At 42.0% G+C, this 27,615-nt stretch overlaps 1 protein-coding gene across 8 annotated transcripts in view; it reads left to right on the forward strand.

Annotated features, from left to right (window-relative positions):
* Positions 1 to 482: 482 nt before the first annotated feature.
* Positions 483 to 27,615, forward strand: part of NAXD (NAD(P)HX dehydratase) — a 49,629-nt gene continuing 22,496 nt past the window's right edge. The window contains exons 1-7 of one of the 8 annotated variants that reach the window (XM_077173315.1): positions 483 to 841; positions 2,065 to 2,645; positions 3,849 to 4,220; positions 7,631 to 7,781; positions 8,844 to 8,889; positions 10,544 to 10,632; positions 23,454 to 23,562. In XM_077173315.1, coding sequence (XP_077029430.1) covers positions 2,084 to 2,645; positions 3,849 to 4,220; positions 7,631 to 7,781; positions 8,844 to 8,889; positions 10,544 to 10,632; positions 23,454 to 23,562 — 1,329 coding nt within the window. In that variant the 5' untranslated portion in view covers positions 483 to 841; positions 2,065 to 2,083. The other 7 variants (XM_054628124.2, XR_013180804.1, XM_077173314.1 and 4 more) reach the window with 7 other exon arrangements.

Raw genomic sequence — 27,615 nt, forward strand, 5'->3', positions numbered from 1 at the left:
ACAACCCCCTGGCCCAGTGTAAGACCATGTCCCCTTGTCCTGTCACTGGTCACCTGGGAGAAGAGGCTGACCCCCATGTGACTACAGCCTCCTTTCAGGTAGTTGTAAAGTGATAAGGTCTCTCCTGAGCCTCCTTTTCTCCGAGTTAAAAAATGCCTGCTCCTCCCAGGACTAGTGTTCTAGACCAGCTTTGTTTCCTTCCTCTGGACTTGCTCCAGCACCTCAAGCGTCCTTTATGGACTGAGGAGCCCAGAACTGGACACAGTACTTGAGGTGTGGCCTCACCAGTGGAGTATAGGGCAACTGCGGTGTATAGGGGGAAATGATGTATAGAAATACCACCTTAGAAGCAAATCATAATTGCAAATGAGGAGTTTTCTAAGAAACACCTGGCGAGGTGAGGGATGGTGAGAGCGTGAAACAATAAATGGTAAATTCCTGAGAGTTTTTAAGAGCTGCCAATTAAAGGGCCGGGAAGACAGCTCCAAAGTGCCAGGCTTTGGCCGGGCCAGGCTCTCCAAGCTCTCCCCTCCCGGGCCGAACCGAGCCCTAACACACAGCGCTGGACGGCGGCGCGGGCGGCCCGCGGGGAGGCGCGGAGCGGTGCCAGGAGGGCGCGCCCGCCCGCGGAGCCCTGCCCGGCCCCGGCGGCGCGGAGCGGAGCGGAGGCGGAAGCCGCGCCGATGAGCTGTGCGCGCTGGGCAGCGGCTGTGCGGAGCCCCGCGCTGGGCCGAGGTAAGAGCGGAGCGGCGCTGCCTTGTCCCCGCCAGGATGTGGGGACGGGGCGCTGCCATCGCCCTGGCCGCACTGGCCGCGGCCCTCTGGCTGCGGCGTGACGAAGGTACAAACCTCCGAGCGCCGGCCCGGGCGGGAGGCGGGGCCGGGTGGGCGCCGGGTGCTGCCGGAGCCCCGGGCGGTCGGCCCGGTGCGTGCTCCCCACGAAGGAAAGGTTGCCGGGCCGGGCAGCCCCGCCGGGGGCCGGGCCGAGGCGGGAGGGAGGCGGTGGCGGCCTCGTGTGACGCTCCTGCCGGAGAGCGAAACCAAAGCGAAGGGGCGACAGCGGGGCCCAGCGCGATGCAGCCCACCCCCGCCTGCCGCGGGGGCCGGCCGGGCCGCTCACCTGCTCCGCGGAGGGACGGCCGGGGGCGGGGGAAACGCTCGCAGACCCGACCCCCGGCACCGCCGCAGGGTCTGCCGAGGGCAGCGGCTGCCGGCTCCCCGCGGGCCTGCGGGCGGCGCCGGCTGCGGCGCGGCTGTGGTGGCGGCCTGCAGGGGCAGCGCTGCCGCGCGTCTGTGCGCCGGTGCGGGGTGCGGGGGGAGCCCGCCCGCCCCGGCTCGGTGACACGGCGGCCGGGGCGCAGCGATGTCGCTGCCCGCGCTGGCGCGGCGCGGCCCGGCACGGCGGTGCGCGGGGGTGAGGTAGGCGCCGAGCGGAGCTGCAGCGCCCTGTGTATGTGTGGGTGTGTGTGTGTGTAGGGATCGCGCTCCACTGCGGCGGGGAGGGAGGGAGGAGAAGGAAGGGAGGGAGGCAGGCGCACTGTGATGAGCAGAGCCTCCAAGTCCAGCCAGCACCGTCGTCCTGTCGCTCCCAGCGGAGCCCGGGGCGGGGGAGCGGCAGCGCACGAATGACTGCCTGAGAGGGGGGGAGGAGAGGACCGCGGCTCCGCGCCGGGTGCCTGCTTGTTTATTTTTTTATTTATCATCATCGTTTTCGGAGGGGGCGAGTCAAGGGGAAGAGGCTTTTTTCCTTTTTCTTTTTTGTTTTTGCCACCTCACTACCCCTCTTGTTGCAGGTGCCCGCAGCTCAAAGCGGCGCCTGGAAAGTTTTGTTCGCGTGCGTACGGGCTGCGAGCGGCGGCGGCCCGGGATGCGGGTCCCGGGGCCCGGCTCTCCGCCGCTTCCCGCCGCACCGCGGCTGCCGGGGCTGGCGTAGGCGCCCCCTGGGAGAGCCGCGTGCGGGCATTAAACCCCCTCCCTCCTCCCCGCCGCCCTCCTCCGCCCCCTCCGTCCCTCCCTCTCTCCCTCCCTCCCTCCTTCCCTCTCCCCGGTGCGCGGCCATTGCAGTGACCCCGGCCGGCCAAGGATGATTACGAACACGCGGGGCTTCCTGTGGTCGGATCTGGAGACGCGGGCGCTGCTGGAGATCTGGGGCGAGGCGGACGTGCAGTCGGCGCTGGACGGCAACTTTCGGAACAGCCATGTGTACCGGGACGTGGCGTGCCGCCTGGCCGAGCTGGGCTTCGAGCGCACCCCCGAGCAGTGCCGCATCCGCATCAAGGGCCTCAAGCGGCAGTACTACCAGGCCCGGGACGGGCTGAAGAAGAACGGGCACGCCCGCAAGATATGCAAGTACTACGACGAGATGGACCGGATCCTCAGCTGCCGGGGGGGCCCCGACGGCGGCCCCGAGCCGCTGGTCCCGCCGCCCGACGGCGCCCAGCCGCCCGCGGGGCCGCTGGCCGCGCCGCCCACGCCGGGCACGCCGCACAACAGCCGCTCGCTGGACGCCGAGCTGGACGAGGACGCCGGGCCGGAGTCCCCCCGGGACAACTTCACCGAGGATTCCGGCGAGTGCTCTTCCTACGCCGACCACCCCATCAAGGTGGAGTGCCCGTCCTTCGCCGTCCCCGTGCCGCCGGGTGACGGTGAGTACGCTGCGGGCTCCCGGCGCCGGGTGTCCTCCCCTCACCCCGCGGGCTCTCGCAGCCCGACTGCCGGCGCTTCTGAGTGGCTTTTTCCTTATCCTGCTGCCTCCTGCCCCGTCCTTGGCGCTCCGAAACCCGCCCGCGCTTCCCCCCGCTCTTGCACCTTGCGCGTCCCCGTGAACTGGGGAGCGGGCTGCTGCGGGTGCTGCAAGTGCTGCATACCGGGGAGGGGGAGATGCTGCAGACAGGGACCCTAGTGAGTTTTTATCGGTATTTGTCAATGGGAAACGCATGGAAAACTAGCGCAGAGATTATCGAGACAAAGTGTCAGGTAGCATTGTACAAGAAAATAAGCATCCTTCTCGCTGGAGTGTTTGCCCGTTCCCTGCAGACTGAGTGCAGTTTTGCTAATCTGTATTAAAACGATGATGACGATAATACCTGAAAAATCTCCTTATTGTTGCAGCTGGGCCAGAAAGCTACGGGAGAGCTTTTGCCTAATAAATTGCACGGGTTGTTTCAGAAACACTGTTTCTAACTTTACCGGCTTGCGGACAGAAACAGCACTTTGATAAAGCCTGTCCTTTCCCTGAGCGTTCTTTACCCTCCACATTTGTATTGTGGAGCGGCGGGAGAAATGTTGCTTGTTTGTTTTCAGTCTAGATTAATGCAGGATTTTTAATAAAAACATGAACCTGTCTTCAGAAGTTGACATGACTTAAGAATCAGCCGATTGGTTGACGTTTAAGCAACCTTCTTTTTACATTTAAACCCCATCAAAGAGTTGTTTACACTAATGTTCTTTTGAAATGCAAATCTAGAATGCCAACAGACTGAAACTCAATTTAGATTAATGTAATTATCTGCAATAGACAAATGAGGCTATACTATTTAATAACCTTCACTTAAACCTTTTTAGAAGATGAAAAAGACACCCATTGTTGAAGTTTAGTACTACAACAATTAAAAAATGGCTCTGTGATTTTTGTGTTACCCTTGCAGCTTGGTAGAAGTTTGTGGGTTTGCTTTGGTACTCTGAAAGAAGTGTACTGTTTATCTCACATAAATACAGCTCACATTGGGAAAGTGTAACCTAATGCATTGTGAGATGTTAGGTCACCTCTTGTAGGGAGAATTTTTGCTGCTTTCCTCTTAGAAAATTGTTTTCCATCAGAAAAATAATAGATTCTTTCCTTGCTTTAGGCTTTAAAGAAGTCAGTGCTCCAACTATTACCCCACCTCTCAATCAGCCCAAAAGATCAAAAAAACGCCATACCAATTTGACATTGGATAAAATGATGGAAAAATTCCTGCAGCAGAGCATGGATACAGATGAGAAATTTTACAGATTCGAAGAGCAGAGGCTCAAAATTGAGGACAAGCGTCGGGAAGCGGAGCATGCTCGAGAACTCCAGATGTTACAGATGTTGGGACAGATGTTGGCTGGAATTTCTTCTTCGGTATCACAGAGGTCACAATCTATACCAACAAGTCCACCTCGGAGGGCGAACCATCGTTCATATGCGGATAACTTTAATTATAATGCTATGACAGCAACACTTTCTCCACCGATAGGTACTTCCTTCTACAGCATAAATAAAAGCTAGGGTACTTTTTAAAACTTCTGTGTGAAAGCACTGGTAGTAAGCAGCTTTTGAAAATAAAAGCTAATTGGAATTATTTAATACTGTGGTGAAGGTGTTTGTCTGATGTCGAATGAAATGAAATCATTATTCGTACCATTGTACTGATTACTTAATACAGGTACATTAGTTATAACAAATTTTCATGAGCAAAATTATACCTTTGGAACCCTGTAAACCTTGGGAACTTCTTTCCACATTCATGTCTCTATACAGTGAAGTGAGGAGGAGTTATATATGTAAAAGGCAGGTAGGAGAGTTGCTGGAAGCAATCTGGAAACATGAGTTACTCTGTAGCAGAAATATTGCTGCTGTTCTGCTTGAAGTTACCAAGCATAACCCAATATATGAAGTTAAGGCTATGCATGTGTTTTTTCAGGGCTGGGAAAAGAGTGGAGTTTTTCCTACGCTGAAGTAAGTCAGATGTTAAGATCTAGCTTCTTTAAAATAAATTTCTTTGCAACAAAATTCTGAATCTTATAAATTAAATATTGTATTCTTGTAGTAGGTGTAATAGAAGATGAAAATATTTGCTTATGTTTTTTTTTCTACACCAGCTCTATAAATTCTATAGGCATCTGAATTTTTTTTAAAGTAAAAGGCAAAGCAGTATCTCAAGAATTGGTATTTATGCACAAACTTCTTTCTGTACCTCATGTGTGGGCCAGAAGCTGATGGTAGCAATCATTAACAAACTTCTTGGGATCTGTGTGCCTGTGGCATTTATCTTCATCATGGTCTCTTTGTACCTGGAGGTAGACTGCCTGGGCAGGAGGAAATCAGGGATATTCCATCCGTGCTGGAAATAAGAGTCAGACTGGGGCTTAGTGACTGTAGCCTGCCATGTGGAAATGCAAAAACTCTTATTCTGTTCTAATTCTGATTTTCACAGTGCTTGGAAGGAAAAAAATGTAGTTTGAAAAGAGGAAAAAAAAAAAGGAAGCAGCCAGCATCAGTGCTGAATAATAATCTGGCATGCCAGATCCTAAGGGGCATTCCCTGAGTCCTGAGAGGTCCTTTCAGTTGTGTGTTAGTTATTCTTTCCCTGTAAAATGTATGGCAGACTTGGTGGTTAGGCCTGTTGAGGGTTTAGGCTGGCAGATCTGGTTGTGTTCCTTGAGTGGATAGCTGGTGTGTAGGATTTCCTGGTGGCAGCAGACTTTTGTAGATAATTTATGGGATATGAATGGATACAGTGTTTCAAATGTTCTTACTTTTAAAATTAAGGAAAACTGGCGTGCTTTAGAAAAACCCATAGGAAGTTATTTAAGGTTCTAGACTGGGGTTGAAGTACCTACCTACAAGGCCTTACCATTACTTCTGAAAGTTTTTTCCTGAAAAGCTTAATTATGTGTAGCAACCTGAAACTGAGGTTCAGTTTGTCTTGTTGGATTTCATCATATAGGTGTACAGGCATATTGCGCTATGCAAAAATGCATTTTATTTATTTAACTGTAGCAAGAGCAATTTGAGATTCTAATCTTCTAATTGGAAAGGGTGTAAAAAGTGTTTATGCTAAAATGTGAGTATAATGCTTCAGGCAACATATCTTTTAAGGAATTAAGATTTAATTTGTTAAGAGCTGAATATGCCACAGTGATTCGGTAGGTAGAGTAGGGCTATATTAGGAATGGCTTTTTGCATAATTCTCTGGTTTCTCTCCATTTATTATGTAGTCATTTTATATTCACACATGAACAAGAACCAGCAGCAAATAAACAAAAGGCCTTCTTAGCAACACTGCAGTTTAAGGGTCCCAAGCTACATAATATTTTTGTGTGGTTGAAAACAGCAACTGTGTTAAGTGTGATTTAAAGAAAATAATCTGCCCTGTTTCCAGAGGAGCTGAGGATTTTGTTCTCCTCTGGGTCACTGCAATGCTATTTTGGCCGTAATCCAGAACAGGTTGTGGGTTTTTTCTTTTATTTTCATTCCTTTCTTTTTTTACCCCCCCCCCCCCCCTTTTTTATTGTTTCTCAGTAAGACTGGGATGCCTGTATTCAAAAGCAAAAGATCAGCCAAGAGTATTTATCATTATTGAAGACTAAAGCATACTGTTACTGAAGATTAGCATTTTTGGTTTAGATTCTGTGAAAGACAGAGAAGAAGATGTATTTTGCTGATAGCACACAGATTTGGAATTTTCTTGTTTATTACATTTTTCCCCTTATTATGCCCAGTACTTCTGGAAGAGAAATTTTCTTTTTTTTTTTTTTTTCCCTTCTTTTTTCCTCCCCTCTATATTTTGAAATCGGGGTTTGGGTTGTTGAGTTGTGTACAGCTGAAAATAAGGAATATCATGGGAGTTATTTTCTACATAATTATGTTACACATGTGTAGCAGTTCCTTGAAAGCTTTTTAGAAGATCTGTACAAAAGAAAGTAAGCTATGGCTATGGTCTAGGACACTGATATTAGCATTCAAATAAGACTCTTCTGAGCAAAATTTTACAGGTAATGAGCTTTTAAGAACTTGCTCTTTTAGTGTATTTGCTGCAGTTTATAGTTAACATGTTGATAGAAGTAGTGATCCTTACATTATTCCCTTGTTAGGTAAATGTTTTGATTCTTTCTAGTTGTCATTGTTGAAGTAACTTTTTCTTCTAAATTTTTGTAGCCTTTGGAAAGAGTAATTTGATACATAGCCTACTGAGTGTGCAGTTGTTTTAGTATGTGGCTTGACATGTAGCTTTGCATCAGAGATCTGGAGATGTGTTATAGCTAAAAATGATCTTTGTGTGATATTTGTGATGTTTGCATCTAGTGTGTTGGATTATAGTTTTGCAGAAAGACTTTCACTATGCTTTGTAGCCACCTACCAAAATAACAAAGCAGTGAGATAGGCCCTGATTCTGCTAAGAGGTGGAAGTCTTTAAGGGGAAGCGAAATATAAGGTAGGGTGTACATTTAAAATTTGGTTTCAGTTGCTTTGTGCTTGCTCTGTGGATGTGTTTAGTCCTTACTAAGTGTTCCTATTTCAATTGAGTTTAATTATGGAACTGATTTCAGGCTGAACTAAGAAGGTATTTCTAGTTACAAAATGTTCATGTAACTATTTTGGGTTGTTGCTTCTTTCTGTACCTGAGCCCTAAATTAGGACTGTGAACAGTCAGTGAGAATGTTCTCTTCATCAGACCCTGAATACGTTTTTATAATCATCACCTTCCCTAGTTACTCACTGTTTTAAAGGCCTTTAAGTGACAAAGTGTTTGGATTTTAGAAGTATGTCACTTTGTGTATCTTTGTGTGATTTTATTAGTGTACATGAGTGCTTAAAAGAAATGCTTGGCAGTAGTTTAAAGCAGAACATTCTTTGAAGTAACACTTATTTTCTTCCTTTCAGTTATAGAGAGGTCTTTTTCACTGCACAGAACACACACTCTGAAGGATATGGAGAATATTTTCCAGCTGGTGCGCAATGTTATCCCTCCTCTCACAGGGAAAAAGCATAAAGGTCAAGATGGTCGTATAGGCATTGTTGGAGGATGTCGAGAGTAAGTTAAATAGAAATTTGATTTTTGCTTCTGATAAAGCTTGAGGATTTCATAACTGCTTGGAGAAGCCATTCAAACTCACCTTACACTTAAACCACAGTTTTCCAGAGAGCTTTAGGACTCCATCATCATGACCATGTATACTTAGGAAAGAACACGGTACCTTGCAGATGTGTTGCAAAGTTTTTATACTGAATGTTATGGGAACTTGAAATGCTGTTTGTGTCTATCTTCTCTGTCTTTTTTGACCACCAAAAGCTGTTAGTCTTTTCCCATTGCATGGTGAGGTTTTAGAATAAATAGAGTAAGACAGCGGCACATCTGATTTTTTGCCTTCTCGGGAACTGTGTCTCTTTATTTTCTTATGCTATGTTTTCTTGTGGGCTTTTTATTTTGATAAATATTGGTGTTTAGTAGATTCTGTCAATGTCTTGCTTTATGTACTGGAGTAATGGAAATATCCTATTTCAGGGGAGAAGAAATGTACTGCATAAATCAGTTAAATGCTGTATTGACCTAGAACCAATATTGTCCACAATACTTGGAACGAGCCACTACACCTTCCTTCTTTTCATTTTCCCCTTTTGAAAGAGAGATGACATCTTTCTCCTTTAAGAGATATCTACTGTTGGACATCTGCTGTTAATAAACATTCCATAAAGAGCAAAAAGATGCTGTCTTGTAGCTGGGTTGAATACCCAGGAGTTAGAAGCTAATGGTCATAGGTTCTTACCTCTTGGTTGAAGTAAGAACTTTTGGAGGGTGATTGTGTTCATGTCTCTCTCTTCAGTCTTTATGAAAAGAGAATTTAGGGCAACTGGAATCACAGTTTAGGCACTTCAGTTAAGCATCTAATGCCAGATGGGATTGATCCAGGTCACAGATCCCATATTTAGCTTGCAAACAGTTTTTGGCTCTTGTTTTGTTTGTCTCTGAAGTTTTACCTCTGCTACTTGAGAAAATTTTGCTGGTTTATGGCATGATCTGTGTAAATATTTCTATGAAAGATCATTATCTAATCTCATTACTGTGGTTCCTAACCTCAGTTCTATTTCATTTTAGATACACTGGAGCACCATATTTTGCTGCAATTACAGCCCTCAAAGTGGTATGTGTTCTTCTGTACAAGTCCAAAATGAACTTTTCATAATTTCTGTTGCCTAGGTGTCATTTTTAAAATAGCATTCATTCTGTATTTCTAGAATGAAACTTTGAGCTCTAGAAGGTCTTCTCATAAGCAAAGAAAATCCTTAGTTCAGAATTTCTAGAAATATTTTGTAAATGTGTCATTTACTGTGTTTCATTCACCATGTTTCCTTCCTCTGTATAAGGTGAAGTTAGAAATATTTCCAAAATTCGACAATTTCAGGGACTTGGATAGGAAATTTCAAGACTTGATGAAATATTTTCTCCAAAAGTGAACAATAAAATAACCTTAGATTATTGTTTAGAGTTACGTTTTTGTGCTACAGTGAGTTCTTTGGAAATTTTTTTCTGGACCTGATAACTGTATTGAATGAAATAACTTTCTTTCAAAATTTAAAACTTTAGACTAGTAAAATTTTTATATGTGGTAACTTGAAAGATTGTGGGTGGAATTCCATGTCATTTCTAATAGCACATTTTATTTGCATTCTAATCTTCAGCAGAAGTACTTTCTAAGATTTTTTTTCCTAGAAGCATGAACTTCCTTATTTTATTGACATATTAAATGGCTAAACAGACTACATAAATACAGGGTGATTGTTTAAATGTAAACAAGTCATGCTTACCTAATACATCTGATTTTCAGAACGCTATATGTAGTGTGTCAGTACTTTCAGCTCATTGTGTCTGTTTTTTCTTTTTGAAGATTTCTCTCAATATGCAGGTAACCATCCCAGATACTTCCAACCACTTCTTCTCTCAGGATGCAAACCCTCAAAGATTTGAAACTGAAATGATGTTACTTAACCATGTTATTATAAAATCACAAGGCCACTCAGCTTTCTGTCCACTATGTGCAAGTCCAGTGGCAATACTAGGAGGTTCCTTACTGATGTCACTGAATTTCAGACCATTACACCTGCACATAAACAGTCAGAGTGCCTTGAAATGTTCAATGTATAGTAGTAAAACAGAGAAGACACTTCCTTGATACTGGGAAATTTCAGTACACATGACCAATACAAGATCACTGGTCTGGTCACTGCTTATATAATTCTATGTGTGTTCTGATTTTTTGAGTTGGTAGCAGAAGCTTGAGACTCAACTCTTCAGCTTTAACGTTTGTTTAACATAGGGTGTGTTGCCAAAATTGAGCCAGCCTTTTTCATGTATGAATTTGGCTCATTGAGTAAAAATGGTAGGACTAGAAATGTATTCATGGGTCACCATAGCTTTATTTTCAAGTATGTTACAATAGTATTATGGCTCTCTTAAGTAGTTTTACTCATGTTCATCCGTGTCTTTTGTACATGAGGCATTGTAGTCTTTGCTCATCTACAGATGAGAAACATTTCTCAAGTGAATAAAAATTTGAGATTTGTGTTTTCAGTCATCCTGTTAATGAGAAACAGAAAAAAATTATATTGGAAGTTAGATACAAAAAAACCAGAACATTTCATACTAGTCTATGCCAAAATAGAAGAAACATAATACAATTTGTTTAAACTATCAAGAAGAAAGAATTCAGTTGAATTATTGGTTGAGTAATCTTTGGAATGATAAAGTTATTATTAAGTATAAATTTGATAATATTGTTTGCAAATTTTCTTTTTTAGGGTGCAGATTTATCCCATGTATTTTGTACCAAAGATGCAGCAACGGTAATCAAATCATATAGTCCAGAGCTGATTGTTCATCCAGTTCTGTAAGTGACTTACAGTTTGTTTAAATGAGCTAGTCAGGCTTACTATTTTTAATATTTCAGTCTGATAATTGATTAGTTTGTGTTATTTATTTTGCTGAGTTACTGGATGGATGAGCTGGAGATCACAAAAACTCCAGGCTTTGTCCTTTCATTATGACCAGTTGAATATTTAATATGGGACAGTCAGCTGTGAATTTATTTTCATGACTGTCAAAGTACAAGTTTTAAAAAGCAGAGACCTTTCTTTCTGCTTCTTTCTGACCTGTTCTGTGGTTGTAATGCATTTAGCAGTGAACAGTAGCAAGATCCAGAGCTACAAATTGCTACAAGTCAGCATTTTGCAATCTGCATTTGAAATGCGAGTGGAGTGTGTTCTCTTGCTTCTTCAGTATTAATAGTATTTAATAGTAGTGTGTCTGTTTCCCTCTCACTACTGTGTATATAGACACCTAGGTAAAATTACAAGGCAAGAGAGATGCTAATTCTCTTTTTTCTTCATGAGTATGTTGCTTGAAATACACACCTGTTCTTGGGAATAAATAGACATTCCAAAATTATATAAAATAAGGGTTTAATTAACAAGAAGAGGAAAAGTTTAATATGTGACTGTCCTCTAATTGGGAAAATCAGTGTCTATGTGTGTGTGCTTCTCCGAATTTCTGTTCTGAAATATGTTACTGATTGATGAACTTTCATAGGATAAATTTGTTTCAATTAGGTGTTATGATTGTTTGCAACGAGCACTGCAAATTGGAATTAAGATGTGTGCCTTAAGTGTATGCCTGTGAGCTTAGCTCACACCGGTGCGTGTCAAAGTCTGTTGGTGTACATAGCAAAGCTGTGATGAGGGTAGGAAAAGCATGATTTAAAAACATGTTTGTCAGATGTTGCTGTCAGGAAGGATTTATGACAGTAGGAATATTTTGGTGTCTGAGAACAAGAATGTGGTCTTCCTTACGGGGATGTCTGCGTTGGAAGTTGTAAGATTATTGCATTCTGAAGATGGGCTTCATTCCTGGTGCTGGAGACAGAGGTGCTTAGAAGGAAGGCAGCTAAAGAGGGTTGTGTTTTGTTGGCTGCTTTTTTCCCCCACTCCCCAAAGATAGAAGAAACCCATAACTTTATGGATTTCAGACAAAATAAAAATGATGTTTGAAAGCAAGGAGAGATGGGTAGGGTTTGTACCAGTATGACTGTTTATCTCTTCAGTCTAAAAAGCATCTCTTCTGTTGATGTTCTGTCTGATATCATATGGTAGCAAATGCAATGGAGAAGCCTAATGGCAATATTAGCATTTAACTTGGGGTGTCTGGATGTGTTTCACTTGAGGTACAGCAGATGATCATCTTGTATGGTGACGAGTTGACCTTGCCTTGGGAAAAGCTTGGTTTGTGTATGCAGTGCTTCTTGATGTCTGGTAATGGAAAATGTTAATAGGAGATATAGAAGCAGCACAGAGGAAAAGGGAACTGAAAACAGGGTTAACAGTAAACTTTCTGTTCATGAAGAACCAGATCAGGCCTGCTAAGTAAGAGTGGGATTTTTTTTTACACAGATTCTCAGTGTCTTCTGTGGGATTCAGATTTCAGTGAAAACTCTGATCTTTTTACCTGTCAAGAGAACTTTTGATTTTAAACTTCTGCTCTGTCTATGAGTTCCTTTAGACATACACAGTATAGTTAATCTGCAGATTTTCATGTCCATATATCTTTTAAGTCTGTGACTCAGTATTTAATACTTTTATTAAAACTCTGATTAATTTCATGCAAACAGCTGGGCTAATTGCATGATGCAATGGATCTGTAAATATTGTTTACGTGACATTCAAAATGAAAAAAAAATGCTAATATCTGAGTGTTCAGATTTTATTTATTAAATCTCCCATTTTTATCTCTTCTGCTTCATTCTCAAACTGGGACAGAGGGAAAGAGAAAACAGTCTTTTCTGGCTAGAAAGGAAAAAATCTTGATTGACTCTACTGAGCCCAGGTTTTATTGAAATTTACACTAACAGCCTATTTTCCTTGTGAGGTGCTTTGTGTTCAGTGTCACAGTGCTCATATGATCCTTTGTACGTGGTGGGGCCGTTGGCGTTCCGCAGGCATGGCCGGCTGCTCCTGACTCAGAGCCTGATCCCTTAAACAGCCTTTGTGCTTCCTCCCGGCCGCGCTTCACGCATGGAGGAACCTCCGGGTAAAACCCACCGGCAGCTATGCCATTGTTTGCTTTTGTGCCTCTCCTTAAAACTCCGCTTTGTTATGAGTTCTCCATGACCCTTCAGAGTAACTAGGTAGCTGTTGTGCCACTCTCTTATTATGCTAATCATAATTATGGCCTCGTGTGCTCAACTCCCTGTTTGAGCAGCTTGGCACTTCGCCAGGGTTCAGCTGCCATTTTGTACTGCTGGGAGTCTGACATTTTATCATCTTAGCTGCCACTGCTTTCTCTACTGCCTTCACCTCACAGGGGATCACCTCCAGGGAAAAAAATGCTCTTTTCTTGCCCTCTCTGGGTGCTTGGGCTCTTCTGGCTCCTTAGAGCTGCTGTTGTGGATCTTTGCCGGCATGACTGGTGAAGGCATGGGAGAGTTACAAGTTGGACTGGGGCGTTCCAGGTCTTTGGCAACTGTCTGTCACTTGAAGGATGCAGAGAATGTTATGTGAGAATGATTGAACAGGATAGCAGAAGGAGGGTTATGGAAAGGGACATCCATCTTGCAGCATTGCCAGGGCAATTCCACATGATCTCACATGCAGTCCATCCCAGGAATCCTTTGGGTGTGACATTCCGTGCTGGGGACACCCATAGCGCCACTTTCTGTGGTTTTTATTTCTTGACTTCATTCCCTGTAAGTGAATGTGAGAGCTGGGACTGCATGTGGCAGCCTGGGATCTGGAAAAATGAAACTTCAGCATCTGGCTCTGTGCCCTCACTACCTGAGCAGAATAATGAAAGCAGGCTGTCTAGGGGCTGTGAATAGTCAGTATTATCAATAGGAACTTTTCCTTTTTATTCAGGGATTCTGTCAAATGCATTATGGCCCCTTCCACAAGGACCTGGTATTACTAAAAAATTGACCAGGTAACCAGTTCAATATTGTTGATGTCCAACTTCTTGCTTTCCTGTGGAGAAGCAAAAAATGTGTATTGCAGAAGTTGGGGTCTTTGAATAGTGGAATATACCCAGTCTTGGTGACATCTGCTCTCCTTGGTCTTGTCACTGCTACCTCAGGTTTGTGCTGCACTTTCCTGTTCTGTCAGCTAATGTGCTCCTACTGTAAATGCTTCACAAATACTGGCAAGATAAAACCTAGCTTTGGCATTTTATTAAGTTTTATTGCAGATGTTCTCTGTGTGGATTTCTGCTGTAGATGTGTGCACACTTCCTTCTTGCATTTCTAGAGAAGAGTTTTTAGCAGCTGGCTCAAATCAGGTTGAATAGACTTCTTGGATACCTGTGTTGGGTTACCTTATCTTGTCCTGGTAGGCAAGTGATCACAGAGCTAAATGAGCTGTATGAGCCCAGGTGCTTGTATGTTAAAAGAAGACAGAATAAATCTATTTGGCTATTTACCCCTTTTGCAGGGACTTTTCATAATTGTACAGAGATTTTCTTCTCTGTAGGCCAGAAAAGAGCCAGCTACTACTGAGTAGCCCCCTGGTAAGCTGGTTATCAGACAGTTTGTAAAGTCAACAATCAGTATACTCCTTGATCTCCAGGGTTTTATCAGAGAAGTAGAATGAGGTCATTAATTTCTTGTGGTGCCAAAGAAGTGATGTAATTCTACATTATCCACCAAAAAAGCCACCCTTGAACAAGGCATGGATTTAGAACTAAAACCTTCCTCTTAGCTGGTTATATCTCTGGGTTTGTGTGGACTAGGAAAGATTGTCAGAATTACTTGAAGTCTTACAGTTAATTGCAGAGTTCAGGTTTTGGGTTGCATTTTGGAAAAGATTATTCTTTTGAGTTTGAAATAAGAATAATTGGGAAGAAAATACTTCTGAGGCTGGACTGTTTGTTGAGGCTAGTTATCTTTAGTGAAGAAACTCAATGAAGATCAGGGTTTCTGGAACATATTTTACCTAGCTTTATTGAATTTTGTCTATGTTTTGAGCATTTGAAAAAATTATGAATGTGAATCATGGGTAGTTGAGGCCCTGATAAGTTACTTGAGCACTCTGAATCAGTGCCAAATCTCTTATAGAAGGCTCAGCAATAATCTTAATATTTTTGGTCTCCTGTAATTTATTATGTGGAGAGAAGATGCAAAAGCATTGATGCAGTGTAGGAGGATGCTCATACCTTTTAGTTGTGTTAGCTAAGGATAGCTATTAAACACTACTTTGGTGTAATGCTGGCATTAACCTCACTTTTGGATCAGCTGCTGGAAGAAGTGCAGACTTATTGTCACCAGGGAAAGTCAGGGAATAAACAGAGACCCCTCCAACAATCAAAAAGGTGTCTCAAAAGTGACTTGGCTGCCCTATTACACCTGCAGCAGAGATGAAGGAAGATACAAACTTTGTGATCTTTCTTCCAAAGCCTCATTTAGACATCAGCCTGGCTAGGAATCACATAAAAAAGTCAATTTTTTTTTTTCTCAAGTACTTAGGGGGAGATGAAGGTCAGTTTGTATGTGCTGACTTAGAGAATTTATATATTTAAACTCTTTCTTGTTCTGTCATGCAATGCCGTGGCTAAAACTTGCTTATGGACCTGTTTCCTGTGTCCATCCTCCTTGGCAAAAAACTGCTCCTTCTTTGCTGTGTGTTGCAGAGTGAATAAAAGCAGGGAGGTGTATTCACCCTATGCTATAGTCCCTTTCCTTCCTGTTGTTGCAGAGGTCCCATGTGATTCCAGCAGAGGTTTTGTCACCTCCTCAAAGTGTGAGAAGTAGCCAAAGGTTTTTAGCATTGCTGCAGGGAGTGCTGCTGTCCTTGCTGCTTTCTGATGTGTCAGAAGTAGATGTACTCCAGTTTGATCTGGCCAAATTTATCTTCCTGAATACTTGCCATACTGCTGTGATTTGAAACTGGGATCAAATTTCTGTTGGTGTTCAGTCTTTCTTGAGTTTGAGTGAAGGCAGGCATCCCTGGGGTTTATTTTTGAAGGTTTTAGGATCCCCCCCTTTTTTCCCTGGATGACAATAAGCAAAGCAGATATTTAGGTTGAGACCTGTCCTGTCTTCTCATGTGTTCACAGCTGACTGGAAGCACTCCAGCCTTCTGGGTATTCAACTATTATCTGTGCCTTAAGGGTTGAATGCAAGGGCTACCAATGTGATAAAAGCTTGTCACTTTATTTACTGGTTTTAACAATTAAAAAAAAAGGGGCATTATTTTTCTAGGGACATTTAAAAATGTGTTCCTTTCAGAGGGAGATTACATTGTCATCTTCATTCTATGGCTTTTAACGTCACAAATTTGGTTGACTGCTGTCCATTTGAAAAAAATCAGCCAGATTGTATTTATCAGTTCTGTTCGTGGGAAGCATAATGGGTCAAGACCACTTCCATGAGCTCTGAAAATAGGAGGTCAAGACATTTGGTTATCATTGTGCTTTTTGAGAGGATTGTCATAATACACAATGGTATTGTCCTTGAGATCAAAACAGCCTCCAACTGCTTTAAGTATTTGTATATATCTAAATACAGGTCGTAAAATGATTGTGTTGGTAGCTGTGGTATCTTTACAAGGCTAGATAAGGTTGACCTTCAGCGCTGTAGTCGTGTCTGGGTGAGAAATCTCAGGAAACAGAGTCAGGCAACAGCTTCTTCTCCTTTGGGGCTCTCTCACAGGATGCAAGAGGCTCTGCTCTGTTTAAGAGAGGTGATCCCATTTGTGTAGTGCATTTGATTTCATTGTTAGAGAGGCTGTTATTATCTCCAATGCCTCTGGTGTGTGACCACCCAATTCCTGATGTAGCAGAACATCTGATACCCAAGTGAGAGTCTGGTGTGGAAATAGCAGCTATAGAAAACACTTTCAATCGTTGTCATTATGAAAAAAACCCCAAAACAACGATGTGGTCAATATGGCATTTTTTTCTAAATGTTTGCATCAATAGGTCATTCATGCTTTTACTGCCTTGAAGGTAGAATAGGGAGCAAGATTCTGGTATCTGCACATTAAGAGCAGTCCCTTCCTATGAACTTGTGACACCCCTGTTGCTCCTGGATAATGGGTTGCTGTTCTTGCTGCTGCTAACAGAAGAAGCCTAGCAGGTTCACTTCTGGTGTCTAAATTAACTTACTCAATGTCTGGAAAAGAAGACTTGATTAGAATAGAATTCAGTCCCTCTCTCATTAAGGTCTTTATTTCCCTTTCATTTTCTTCCCTGTTATTTAATCAAATTGTAGCTGGAAAATACATATTGTCTACCCAGTGTTTACGGATTGTACACAATTTAAAGATTTAAACAGCCTGTTAGGTGAAAATAAAGACTCTCTTGTCTTCCAAACATTTTGGGGGGGCATTTTAATATGCTAATCCTAATTTAATACACGTATCTCTTTTTGTTCTCTAATTGCATCCAGACAGCTTCATGCCAGCATGTTGTCTCTGTAATTGGCTCTACCTGACTGAGGTGCTTGGTGAGAGACACAAGAGTTGATAATAGGCTCAATGAGCTTCTCTAGAAGAAGCTATTATCTCTAGTTCTGTTCATGGGACTGAAAGAAGCTCCCTGAAGCCCTTGGGCTTCTGGAAATTTGTTTGAGAAAGATGATTTGGCAAAGAACATTGGCAAATACAGCCACTCTTAGAATAGAGAATTAGTTTAATTTTATGCTCAACATTTTTTTGCATTGTTTGGGTTTGCTTTTGATTTCTTTGACCCATCCTTTCCAGGATAATTTCACTCCCTATCTTATTATCCCAATGAAAACCTCACTCAAGGTTTACCACAATTTGGAACAATTAGTTTTCTGAGAGAATTACTTCAGTTCTAGAGCTACACATTGTGTCCCATTTTTGGCTCTTTTGATGTGTTGTATTACATGAAAGTTCCAAGTGTCAGCTGCTCTAACATTTGATTCACATTAATTATAATTACCTGCACTGTTTGGACAAACAAAACTGAAACTCTTTCATTCTCAGATCAGAAACTTTTTCCATCTTTGAAGATAAGTCTGTAGGTTTGCTATGAAACTGCCCCATTAGTGTGGCTTTGTCTGAGTTTGCACAAACAGGCTTGTGCAGTGGTACATCTTAATGCATTTGGAGTTGCCTCAGTCATACCAAGTGTGTACAGATAACAAGCAGAATTTGAATAATGTCCTCTCCAGTGAGGAGCCATATAGTCAATCAGGTGACAGCAGTCTTGCTTTGTCCCGTGTTCTTCTCTAGCAGGAGGTCCCACTGATTGGCATTTTCTGGTGTCCAAACCCCATCTCTGATTGCTAAGGCAGTACCAGCTCTGCCTAAGACCCATGTGAAGAGCTGCAGTCCTGCTGCCTCCTGTTTGTACTGTCATTCATGCTTATCTACTATTTCTGTAGCTCCTGGTTATACCCTTGCTGACTTTGCTTCACATTTTCTTGTTTCCATGTAAAATTTGACAAGGCTGCACCTTATCTCTTGTTCCTTTCCCTCCTCCAGAAAGCAGTGACAGAAACTGTCATTCATCCTGAATGGGGAAAGCTGCAGTGTTTAGAGCTTTCTATGATTATTTAAAGCTGTTGCTTGGTGGCTTTTGATCATTTGGTAAAAGCCAGTCTTTGAATAAAATGCAGCATAGAACAAAATTTTATTTCTTCAGAGAGTTTGGGATGGGAGTGGTGTTTCAGGTCCTAGTTGTCAAGTGTCCCTCACTCTGGGCAGTGACCAACCTAGAGCAGACTTTCAAGCAGATGGCACCTGTCAGGTATCTGATACAAAAAGCTCCAGAAGATGCTTAGCAACTGTGGGTGATATTAGGGCAGTACCCACCATCTTTGGTGTTTGCTGGGGATTTCGTGTTTGTTTTTTTTTAATATTATGAGGTTTTAGTTTTTTGTCTGTTTTTGGAAAGATTATTACTATATTATTATATTATAATAATATATATACTATTATACTATATATTATAATAATATGTATACTATTATACTATATATTACTATAATATAGTATATTACTATATTACTATATTATTATTAAGGTTATTATTATATCAAGCTTTCCCTAAGATGAAGATCTACAGAACTGTGGTTTAGGATAATTTTCATTGTGCCCTAGTGAAATATAGAAGAGTTCTGAAGATAAGCTTATAAAAGCTTAACTTAGTTCTTCTTTCTTTATTAGCTCTTCCCCTCAAGGCTGCCCCCAATGGCTTCACCCAGTCTGTACTCATATCTAGAATTGGCCCAGTCCAGGTGCAGCACCTTGCACTCCTTGAACTTCATGAGGTTAATGTGGCAAAAGTTACCTAAAGCCACTAATAATTTATAAAGAAAATTTGTCCTCACCATTTTAGAGACTCAATGATGTTTAATTTGAAGAATCCTTGTCTATTTTTCCATGGAAAGTAGTTTCCTCAATACATTCTAGAAGCTGAGAAAAGAGGAAAGAGATAAACATGCAAGATACTGAGCACCATATCTGGTAGCTCCTGTCTACCCAGCAGCTTCAGGGACAGCAGATGATAAAGGTGTTGTGTCTGCCTTCCCCAGAGATCATCAGTCATCTCAGCCTCTCCTTAACAACCAAGGAAAGCTGATCAGACCCCATCTCTGGTGTCCTTTTCCCTCGTGTGCCTCCATGTAACCCCCTCTGTCTGCTTGATCTGACTAATGGACAATTTGTGAAGTTGATTCTGTGATTGCTGACATTAGCTTTAGACTCTCTCTTACCTGCACAGCTTCACAGATACGACACAAATTACAGAAGCTCCTTCAGTTTTTCTTATTAGTTATTCTGTTGTCTTGCAGGTGTTATTTATGTGTTTACTCTGTGATAGTTCTTTAATGTGTGCAGTCTGAGGTTTATTGGTTGCTTTGCAAACAAGCTAAGGTTTTGAGGAAGTGTTTGGGAGTTTGGAGGTGTGTTGCTTAGTTGCTTGATTGGACAACAGTGAGTTGTCATAATCTAGATTTTCATCAGAATGGCATCTGATAACATGTCACATAACACCTAGTGATTGACTGGAAGTAGCTGTTGGAGATCTCTTCATTCCCCATTTATTCCCTGGTGTGCTTTGTCACTAGAATCTTTTTTTGCACATATCTGCACAATGGTACTGTAGTTCACTCTCCATGTTTACAGGTGTTACTGCTAGGATTCAGCTTCCCAATTATTCCTGTTGTGTATGTTCATGGTGCAGAGTTTGTATTTTTGTATTAGGGGAAAGCCAGACTAGTTACCAAAGTCTTTCCCTATCACCTTCCAAAACAACTTGCTTTATTTTGGAAAATCCCAGATTTTTATTTAATCAAAGTCTATCTTAAAGGTTTTCACCCTCTTCTCAGAAATTGAAATACTGTTTTCTCCTGGCCTTAAGAAATTTTCTTGCTCCTCTTTATATTATTATTCACTTTGTGCTTTAGAGTGGGGGTATTGCATTTATGATATCTCTTTTGGAAAAAAAATCAAGTTGGATATCATATTATCATATGGCTCTGCACTTCTAAAGACAATAGTGATTCTTGTTTACTTGATTAATTTCTGTCAAAGCTTGAAGATCACATCTCTTTTGATCAAGGGGAAATCTTCTTCATACCTTGTATCTTTCTAGAGAGATATTGGGGTTTTTTTAAATACAGTGCTAATTTCAGTTATTGTTTCAATGTCTTGGGCAGTGGAGGTCATAAGTAAAAGGAGATGCTTGAGGTCAGGTTAGTAACCAGGCAGAGAAGTTGTCATGACGTGACAGAGGAGGTTAACTCTGTTCTCTGTGTGAGCACAGCGCACCGAGAGCAGCTGAGGACCTGACATGGCATTCTATCCTGGTGCCTCCAAAGTAGCTTTTCCCAGAGACATTTCTGTCTGGTTTTGATCCACAGGCAAACAAGAACATGCATTGATTTTTTTCTGTAATGATAAACTAAATACTGCCAAGAAATATTTATTCCTCAGTACCCAGGCACAATTATCTGTACAGGCAAATTATCCAAATGATCCTTAGCAAGGATTTTGACCCATGGCAGCTAGCCTCTTCCAGCCACTTTTTCCACTGATGAGGAATTCCCATGGTCCAGAAACTGTGCCCAACAGGCAGGTTCAGCTTTGTTTGGGAGCCTGAGAGTGCAGAGACCATCTGATCTCAGAGTCAGAGAGCTTTTCTGGGTGTGTTCAAACATCGTGTGTTAACTGTAGCTGGTAAGAGCTAGAGGAATTCTGCCTTTGTGCTAAATCCCACGGTCAGGAACATTCAAGGTTTACCCCTGCCTGAAGCTGCTTGTTGATCATTTGTACCCTATCAGCTTTAAAATGCTGCTGGTTTGATGTGCATGTGTGGACATAAACTGGAGATAACACAACAGCCCTTCCACTTCCAGAGCAGCTGTAGGAGCAGGATATTGCTGCAGTGTCTGTAGCTGTGTAGCACAGCTATTGTGAACATCCAGTGTCCTGAAATGAAGCTGGCATGGTGCTGTTGTGAGACAGTATTTTTCTGCTTTCTTGATGAAGATATAAAATCCATCAGTTATTTACAGCATGGTTTTATAGCTGATTTTGCAATCTAGTAGTCATTATTACCATTTTTAATCTCTTGACCCTTCATATCTTGGATTGCTTCTTGATGTGACATTGCAAAGGAGTCGAACATAATGTTTGTAAGATGCTTGGAAGATGAAAAGCTCCACAGTAGGTTTTTATTATCACCAGAGGCAAAGTGTGCAGGAGTGGCTTAATATTGGACTGTTTATTTCCCAAGAGATGGCTTAGTTTTGAAAAGTGCACATTATCAATTGAGTTTTAGACAAAACTATTTTATTTCAATCCTGAATATAAATAAATTGACAAACTTTTTTATGGTTAGATTATTTGCATAAGATATTTGTAGAAGAGCAGAGCATTTATGATAATACCTGTGGCTCTATTCTTAGCTTAAGTTTAATGAAGCTTTTTTTTAAGTGTATTTGGCTTCTACTATCCAAAGGTATGTTGAGTCCAGACATCCTTATATATCTAGAAGTTGCAGTGTTCTTACAACTACATGGTATATGTGTATTGAGATATATATTGCTCTTCAAAGATAAAATAAGTTCAGTATGTGAACAAAGAAAAGTGGTCTGCATTCATAAATTATGATGTTTTATTAGAGTTTGATTTGCAGGCAGTTTTTCACATGTTCAACCTACCACATATTAAAGACCTGTCCTTTTTCTTTTTTTTTTTTTAAGAGTGCTTTAGCTATTTCTTGAATCATTTTTATTTCCAGCTTCTATCTACATCATAAACTGATAGGTGATGGTACAGAGATAAATAAAAATAAAAGGGAGCTGTTGAACAGTTCTCAAGCTGGTTTCCACGAGAGGTAGATGAGGAGGGAGGGAGCTGCAGTGCTCAAGTGGAAGCAGTTCAGCCTGCTGGAGCAGGGACTGCTCCAGGGACAGCGATGTCCTGCTGTTCACTGTCTCCCTTGCCCTTGCAGGGTCCTCACTCCCCCCCAGCAGCCTTGTTTGGACAGAGCTGTTTTGTGTGTCAGCACAGGGCACCTCTGGGCTTTCTGAGGCAGCTCTTGTCAGCGGAGGGGTCTCTGGGCTGCGGCCAGGACCGCATCCCTGCGCCCTTGACGGGATGCCTCCCTCCCTGCAGCTGCAAAAGCTTTGGGCTGCTGCCTGGCACTTGCAGAAATCATTGTGGAATTTGCTGATTCTGCCAGACACAACCTAAACACTTGTTCCTAAGTGCTGTGTCCCATCAGGACAGCTGTTGGTTATGAAAAACATGCAGTGGCTTTCATCTGTAATAATACAGCTTTGTTGGAGTATTGCAAGCTTACAATAATCTGAGCAATACTGTGAGGCAGTACCCCCTTGCTCAGCCTACAGGGAGCTTTATTCCCCCCTGCTTCAGTTAGGAGGTTCATTTATTGTTGTCACTAATGTCAGAGATGGGGGGGAGGGAGGCTAAATTTTCCCTGCATACTGTCAGTAAGGATTAACTGCAAATGCTGGGCAGTGCTTTCAAAATATTCTGACCTATTTACACAACAAAACTGATCAGAACAAAATAAACAGTTCTGGTCAGTGGCTGAATGCTGTATTGTGACAGCTATATTTGGCAGTGAATTTTCTCATCATTTTTCCAATGCAGACAAAAACCAGAATGCCATAGAAATTTTAAGCATTACAAGCAGATAATGCCCATACTGAATAGCTTGTTTCTCCTGTTGCCTTTTGGGGAAAGGGGACAATTTGGCTGTAATTCAGTTGGAACAAATTCTTATGAAGCAACTGACAAAAAAGCATATGAGTAGATTTATCATTCTGCCATGTGGGGTAATAAACAATTGCATCATTTCCAGCAAGCTGCAATATATACCTGCAAGATGGTGGATCTCTCTCCAAGGTATAACCTCAGCAAAGAAGCACTAAATAGGGAATTGTGACAGACTCTAAAAATTGTTGGTTTCCTGCTTAGATTTTATTTTTTATTTTGTAACAGCTGTAGTGGATACTTGCAGTTACTTCCTCATTTTTATGTGGTATCCCCTAAGGAATGAATTGAGAGAAATTCTTCATTTTAGCGATTTGGAAAACCATTTTATATTTTATGGGTCACAGATTCTTGGTAGTTTGGAGGATAAAATTGCCTGACACTCGAGATAGGAAATACTTCATACTAAAATGAAGCCTTTTCAAACTTTCTTTTTTTTTCCCACTCTCCCTTGTAGTGACAGTCCCAATGCTGTCCATGAGGTGGAAAAGTGGTTACCACGGCTGCACTCGGTTGTCATAGGACCTGGCTTAGGTAGAGATGAAGTTCTGCTTGAGAACGCTAAGGTAATGTGCATACTGATGTTTTATCCTGTGTCTTCATGTTGATTTGTATTAACCATTCCTATATTTTGCATCATTACACAAATATTCCTGTTATGGTTGCTGAATATCAAATTTAATAAAATATTGTTGACTGGGAATTACAGTTTCTATCCATGGTCTTCATTGTTAAACTGTAGCCTTCAGTCTGAATTTTAGGCACCGGTATGGTTGTTCTGGTTTGCTTTTGTTTAGCTTGTCAAAGTCACTAATTAAGAAATAGGTGTTGGCATATTTAGATAAAAGGCTCTGTCTTTTCTTAGGTGCAAAGCACCAGTACTGTAAGTACATAAATATGGATTTGAGTTCATAATTTTTGACAGCTCATATCAGATGCACCAAAGAACAGGGACTGTGTCCTCTTGCAATAAGAAATAATGCTCTATAAAATGTTGCAGATTTCTACTGTGGATAAAGAGATAATCCTATTTTCTGTCAAGCCTTAGTGGAGAGCTGAAACAGGAGATTAGATAGTCTTTTACTTTAGATAATACATACTTAGACCATCTTCCCAATGATGTTTTGTATTATTGTCAACACATCTTTGTGTGTTTGAAGTGTGTCTTTCAGTCTAATGTCAATCTAATTTTGTACAATTTGATTTTTTTTTCCTGACCAGTATTACTGAATTAATCAGTGGCACTAACAAGTGGAATTAATATAATTTACAGAAATGTTGACAGTTACACGGTGAAATCACGAAACAGAGCAGGCAAGAGACTGGAGACCATGCTATCCAAGTGTTTAGAATGCCTTGAAAAAACTACCTATGAATGGTTGTTTTGCTAGGATTTTGTTAGAGAAAGTTGCTATTGGAGTTTCTTGCTTCATTAACTTTTTTTGGAAGGAAAAATGTATATATTATGGTACAGAAGTCAAAATTAATAAAGATTAGAAAATAAAGAAAATAAATTTATTACAACTGATGAAGAAATCAAATTGTATTATGAGTGAAAAATTTAAACAGATTTTATTGTTTTTTGAAAACATGATTTTCAGAATTTTTTTACAGAAAAAATATCTGAGGCAATTCTTTTTTTTTCTTGGCTAAAAAATGTAAGTTTGGGGTTTTTTTCTTAAAGGAAAACAACTTTAAACAAAAGAAAATAAGAATTCATTTGGAATATCTAAGATAAACGTCTTTTATCTCAGAATTCCATCCAGGGTTTATGTGCTTATCTGTACTACCGAAGTATCTGGAAGATTTCTTGATTGTATTTTTTTCCTCATTGCTAAAAATAATATTGCTTTCTTAGTAAATTACAAGCATACTTTTACTTCAGTCTGGCTGTCCTGTGAAAGCCAGCTTAGAGTTAAAGAAACAAACCCAGCCAATAAAGACAAGGCATTTGGAAGTTACTTCGTGCTTAAATCTCAGGGCACATTCATATGAGCTGTGGATCTGGCCTTAGTAATTTCAAGTCACATTAAAGCTCAAGTTCTTTGTCTGCACTGTAGTTGTGTAAGTGTTCATTAGTTACCCAGTGCTGAGGTTTTTAACGTGCCACTGGGGACAAGTGAACCCTGGCTGCCTGTCTGAGGGAGAGTGCTGCTTCTCTGTGCTCAGGGAAAGCTGAGTCTCCCTCCTGCTTCAACAGTGAATTTTAAGTGTCAAGAAAAAAAAAAAAACCCAAAAACAAGAGATGATAGCATTGCTATTTTAAACTTTTATAGGAGGCTGGCTCAGTATAAAGTTTTCTGGTTTCCCTTTAAGCTAACTGTGGCACGTAGGAACACCAGGCTGGGAGGTAGGTGAGTGTCTGCTTTCTGGTCAGGGTTTTCTATCAGAGTGCCTGTGATGGTGAGATAGAGCTTCCCCTCTGCCTCCTTCTGTCCCATTAAGGTGCTGAGGCATCGTGTTCTGACATCTCTCTAAAGCTGTTTTTATGTCAGTTCTTGTCAGTATTGTGCCAGCACATTTCCAATTAATGTGCTTCTCCAAACAGTCATGTGTTTGGGCTGCTTCTCTCTTCTGAGCATTGAGAAATTAAGAAATTAATTACTAGTGCTGTAACCTTCAATTTCTGGGATATGGCCAAGAGACAGTGTTTTGTTGTGGAATAGCTTGAGTGGTTGTTGACCAGATGGTGCATCATCTCCAGATCAAAGAATGCTTTGCTTCCTCAGCATCTTTAGTGTGTCACCTGCCTCCCTCATTCTTAACGCCTGCACTGCTCACTGTGGCATTTGAGCTCCTTTCAACAGTCTGATTTAAAAAAACCCACCTTGTGATCAGTTTCCTTTGATTTGGTTTTTTTTTTTCCTTGAGCACTATGGTAGTCTCTGAATACATATTTACTGGCTTCCTGCAATTTTGTGGGTTTGGCTGTCATTCCATTTACAAGTCCTGTTACAAGAAGCTGGTCTCCAAGTTATATCCTCCTTTTATAAGCCACTTGTGTGGGTCTGTGCCAGAACTCTCACATGCTGTTACTCAGTTGCTTGGAGCTGATGCTGTCAGAGCCTTCTAGCCATGGGTTTGTGAGACCAGGAGCTGCAGCTTCAGAAAATTCCCCTAAAGAAAGCATTTGTTGTGTCCTGATAGCTGTACACCTGGATCCCCTGCAGATGTGGCAATTCTAGTCTCAGCCTGGTTAGACCTTCCAATTCCAAAGCAAATAAGCAGTCCAAGCAGCTTCTTTTCAAGAGAAAAGAGAAAAAAAACACATTTCTGCTCCACTTCTCAGCTCTGGAGTATGCAGATTGAAGCATTTCTGCTCCCCATACTACTTCAAACTTTTGAAATGCTGTTATCACATCCAGTGTGAAAGTTGGCCACGATGTCAGCTTTCTTGTTGGGGACATCAGGCCATCTGTTTATTCCTTTCAGTGTCCATGACTGATTCTGGCCAGAGATACCAGTATGTTATGTCACTGAGCTCAGCTCAGTTGGAGTGGTGCTGCTGGTGGTTTAGCCTGTTGAGAAAGAGAACCCATTTAGCTGCTCTGTGTAAGCAAGGCCAAGATCCCAATGACTGTCCTCTGCTTAGAAGCAGCATATTTCCAAAGCTGTTGGATATTATCCTTTTTTTCCCACAGCAGCAGTGTTACAACCCTGTCATATCTACCAATCACAATTTACTCCATTCAGCTGTTGCATGTATGCTTGCACTTCTGGCTTTACTCTGATCTGATTTTCCTTCTAGGAGAAGCTTGGAAGTAGGGAAATTTCTGCCTGTACTATCAAGAGCTGTTTCTTGGGTGTGTGAGAGAACCGGGTTCCTCTGCTGCAGGGTGATGAGAGCAGCTTCCAAGAGGACTTTGTCCAAAATAATGTTCCTTGCATAGCCTCGAGGGAGAGCAGGAGAGCTGCCTGATGCTCTAGGATGTTCTGCATTCTGCTGCCACCTAGCAGTGAGGCAGTTACAGGCTGAGCTTTGTCCTTCATCAGTTTCCATCTCTTGTCATCTCCTTCCCCTGTTCCTTCTGGCTTTGAGGCCAGATGGACTGATCTGGGATTGCTGCTGGAATAGCAGTTACTGTAGGGATCACACAGACAAGCATTCATCCTGTAGGATTAGTAAAGAGCCATTATGAAGGGCCCTCTCCTTAACTGAACTCTTCCATGTTGGAATCTTCCTTGCTTGTCACTGGGTTCCTTGCCTCTTTCTTTGAAGTGGCAGCACCAAGTCCTGGACCCTGGTCTTCCAGCCTTCCTGTGTCTTGCTTGAAATCAGAATGCAGTTTTCAGCAGAGCATGCTTGCTTTCCTCCTGTAGGAGAGAGGTAATGATTAATGGCAAGAACAGCTCTGTGTAATTCAGATTACATGATGAAATTGACTGGGTTCTCAAACCATATGCTTGTTCCTCTTGCTCAGTTCTCAGTCTTTGTTTTAGCTTCCAGAACATGTCAGGACTACCAGCCTGGGTTTTCTTTTGGCTGAGGCCCTGCCTAGCTGCCATTTGTGCCTATTGCTGTTGCTGTTTTTCTTCCCTCAGCCCCCTTGCCCTGCAGTGCTTCCTTCAGGCAGTCATTTGCCCTTAAAGATCTCTGCTGTCTCTTGGGATATAAATTA

The sequence above is a fragment of the Agelaius phoeniceus genome, chromosome 2 (assembly GCF_051311805.1).
Source record: "Agelaius phoeniceus isolate bAgePho1 chromosome 2, bAgePho1.hap1, whole genome shotgun sequence".
NCBI classification, from domain to species: Eukaryota; Metazoa; Chordata; class Aves; order Passeriformes; family Icteridae; genus Agelaius; species Agelaius phoeniceus.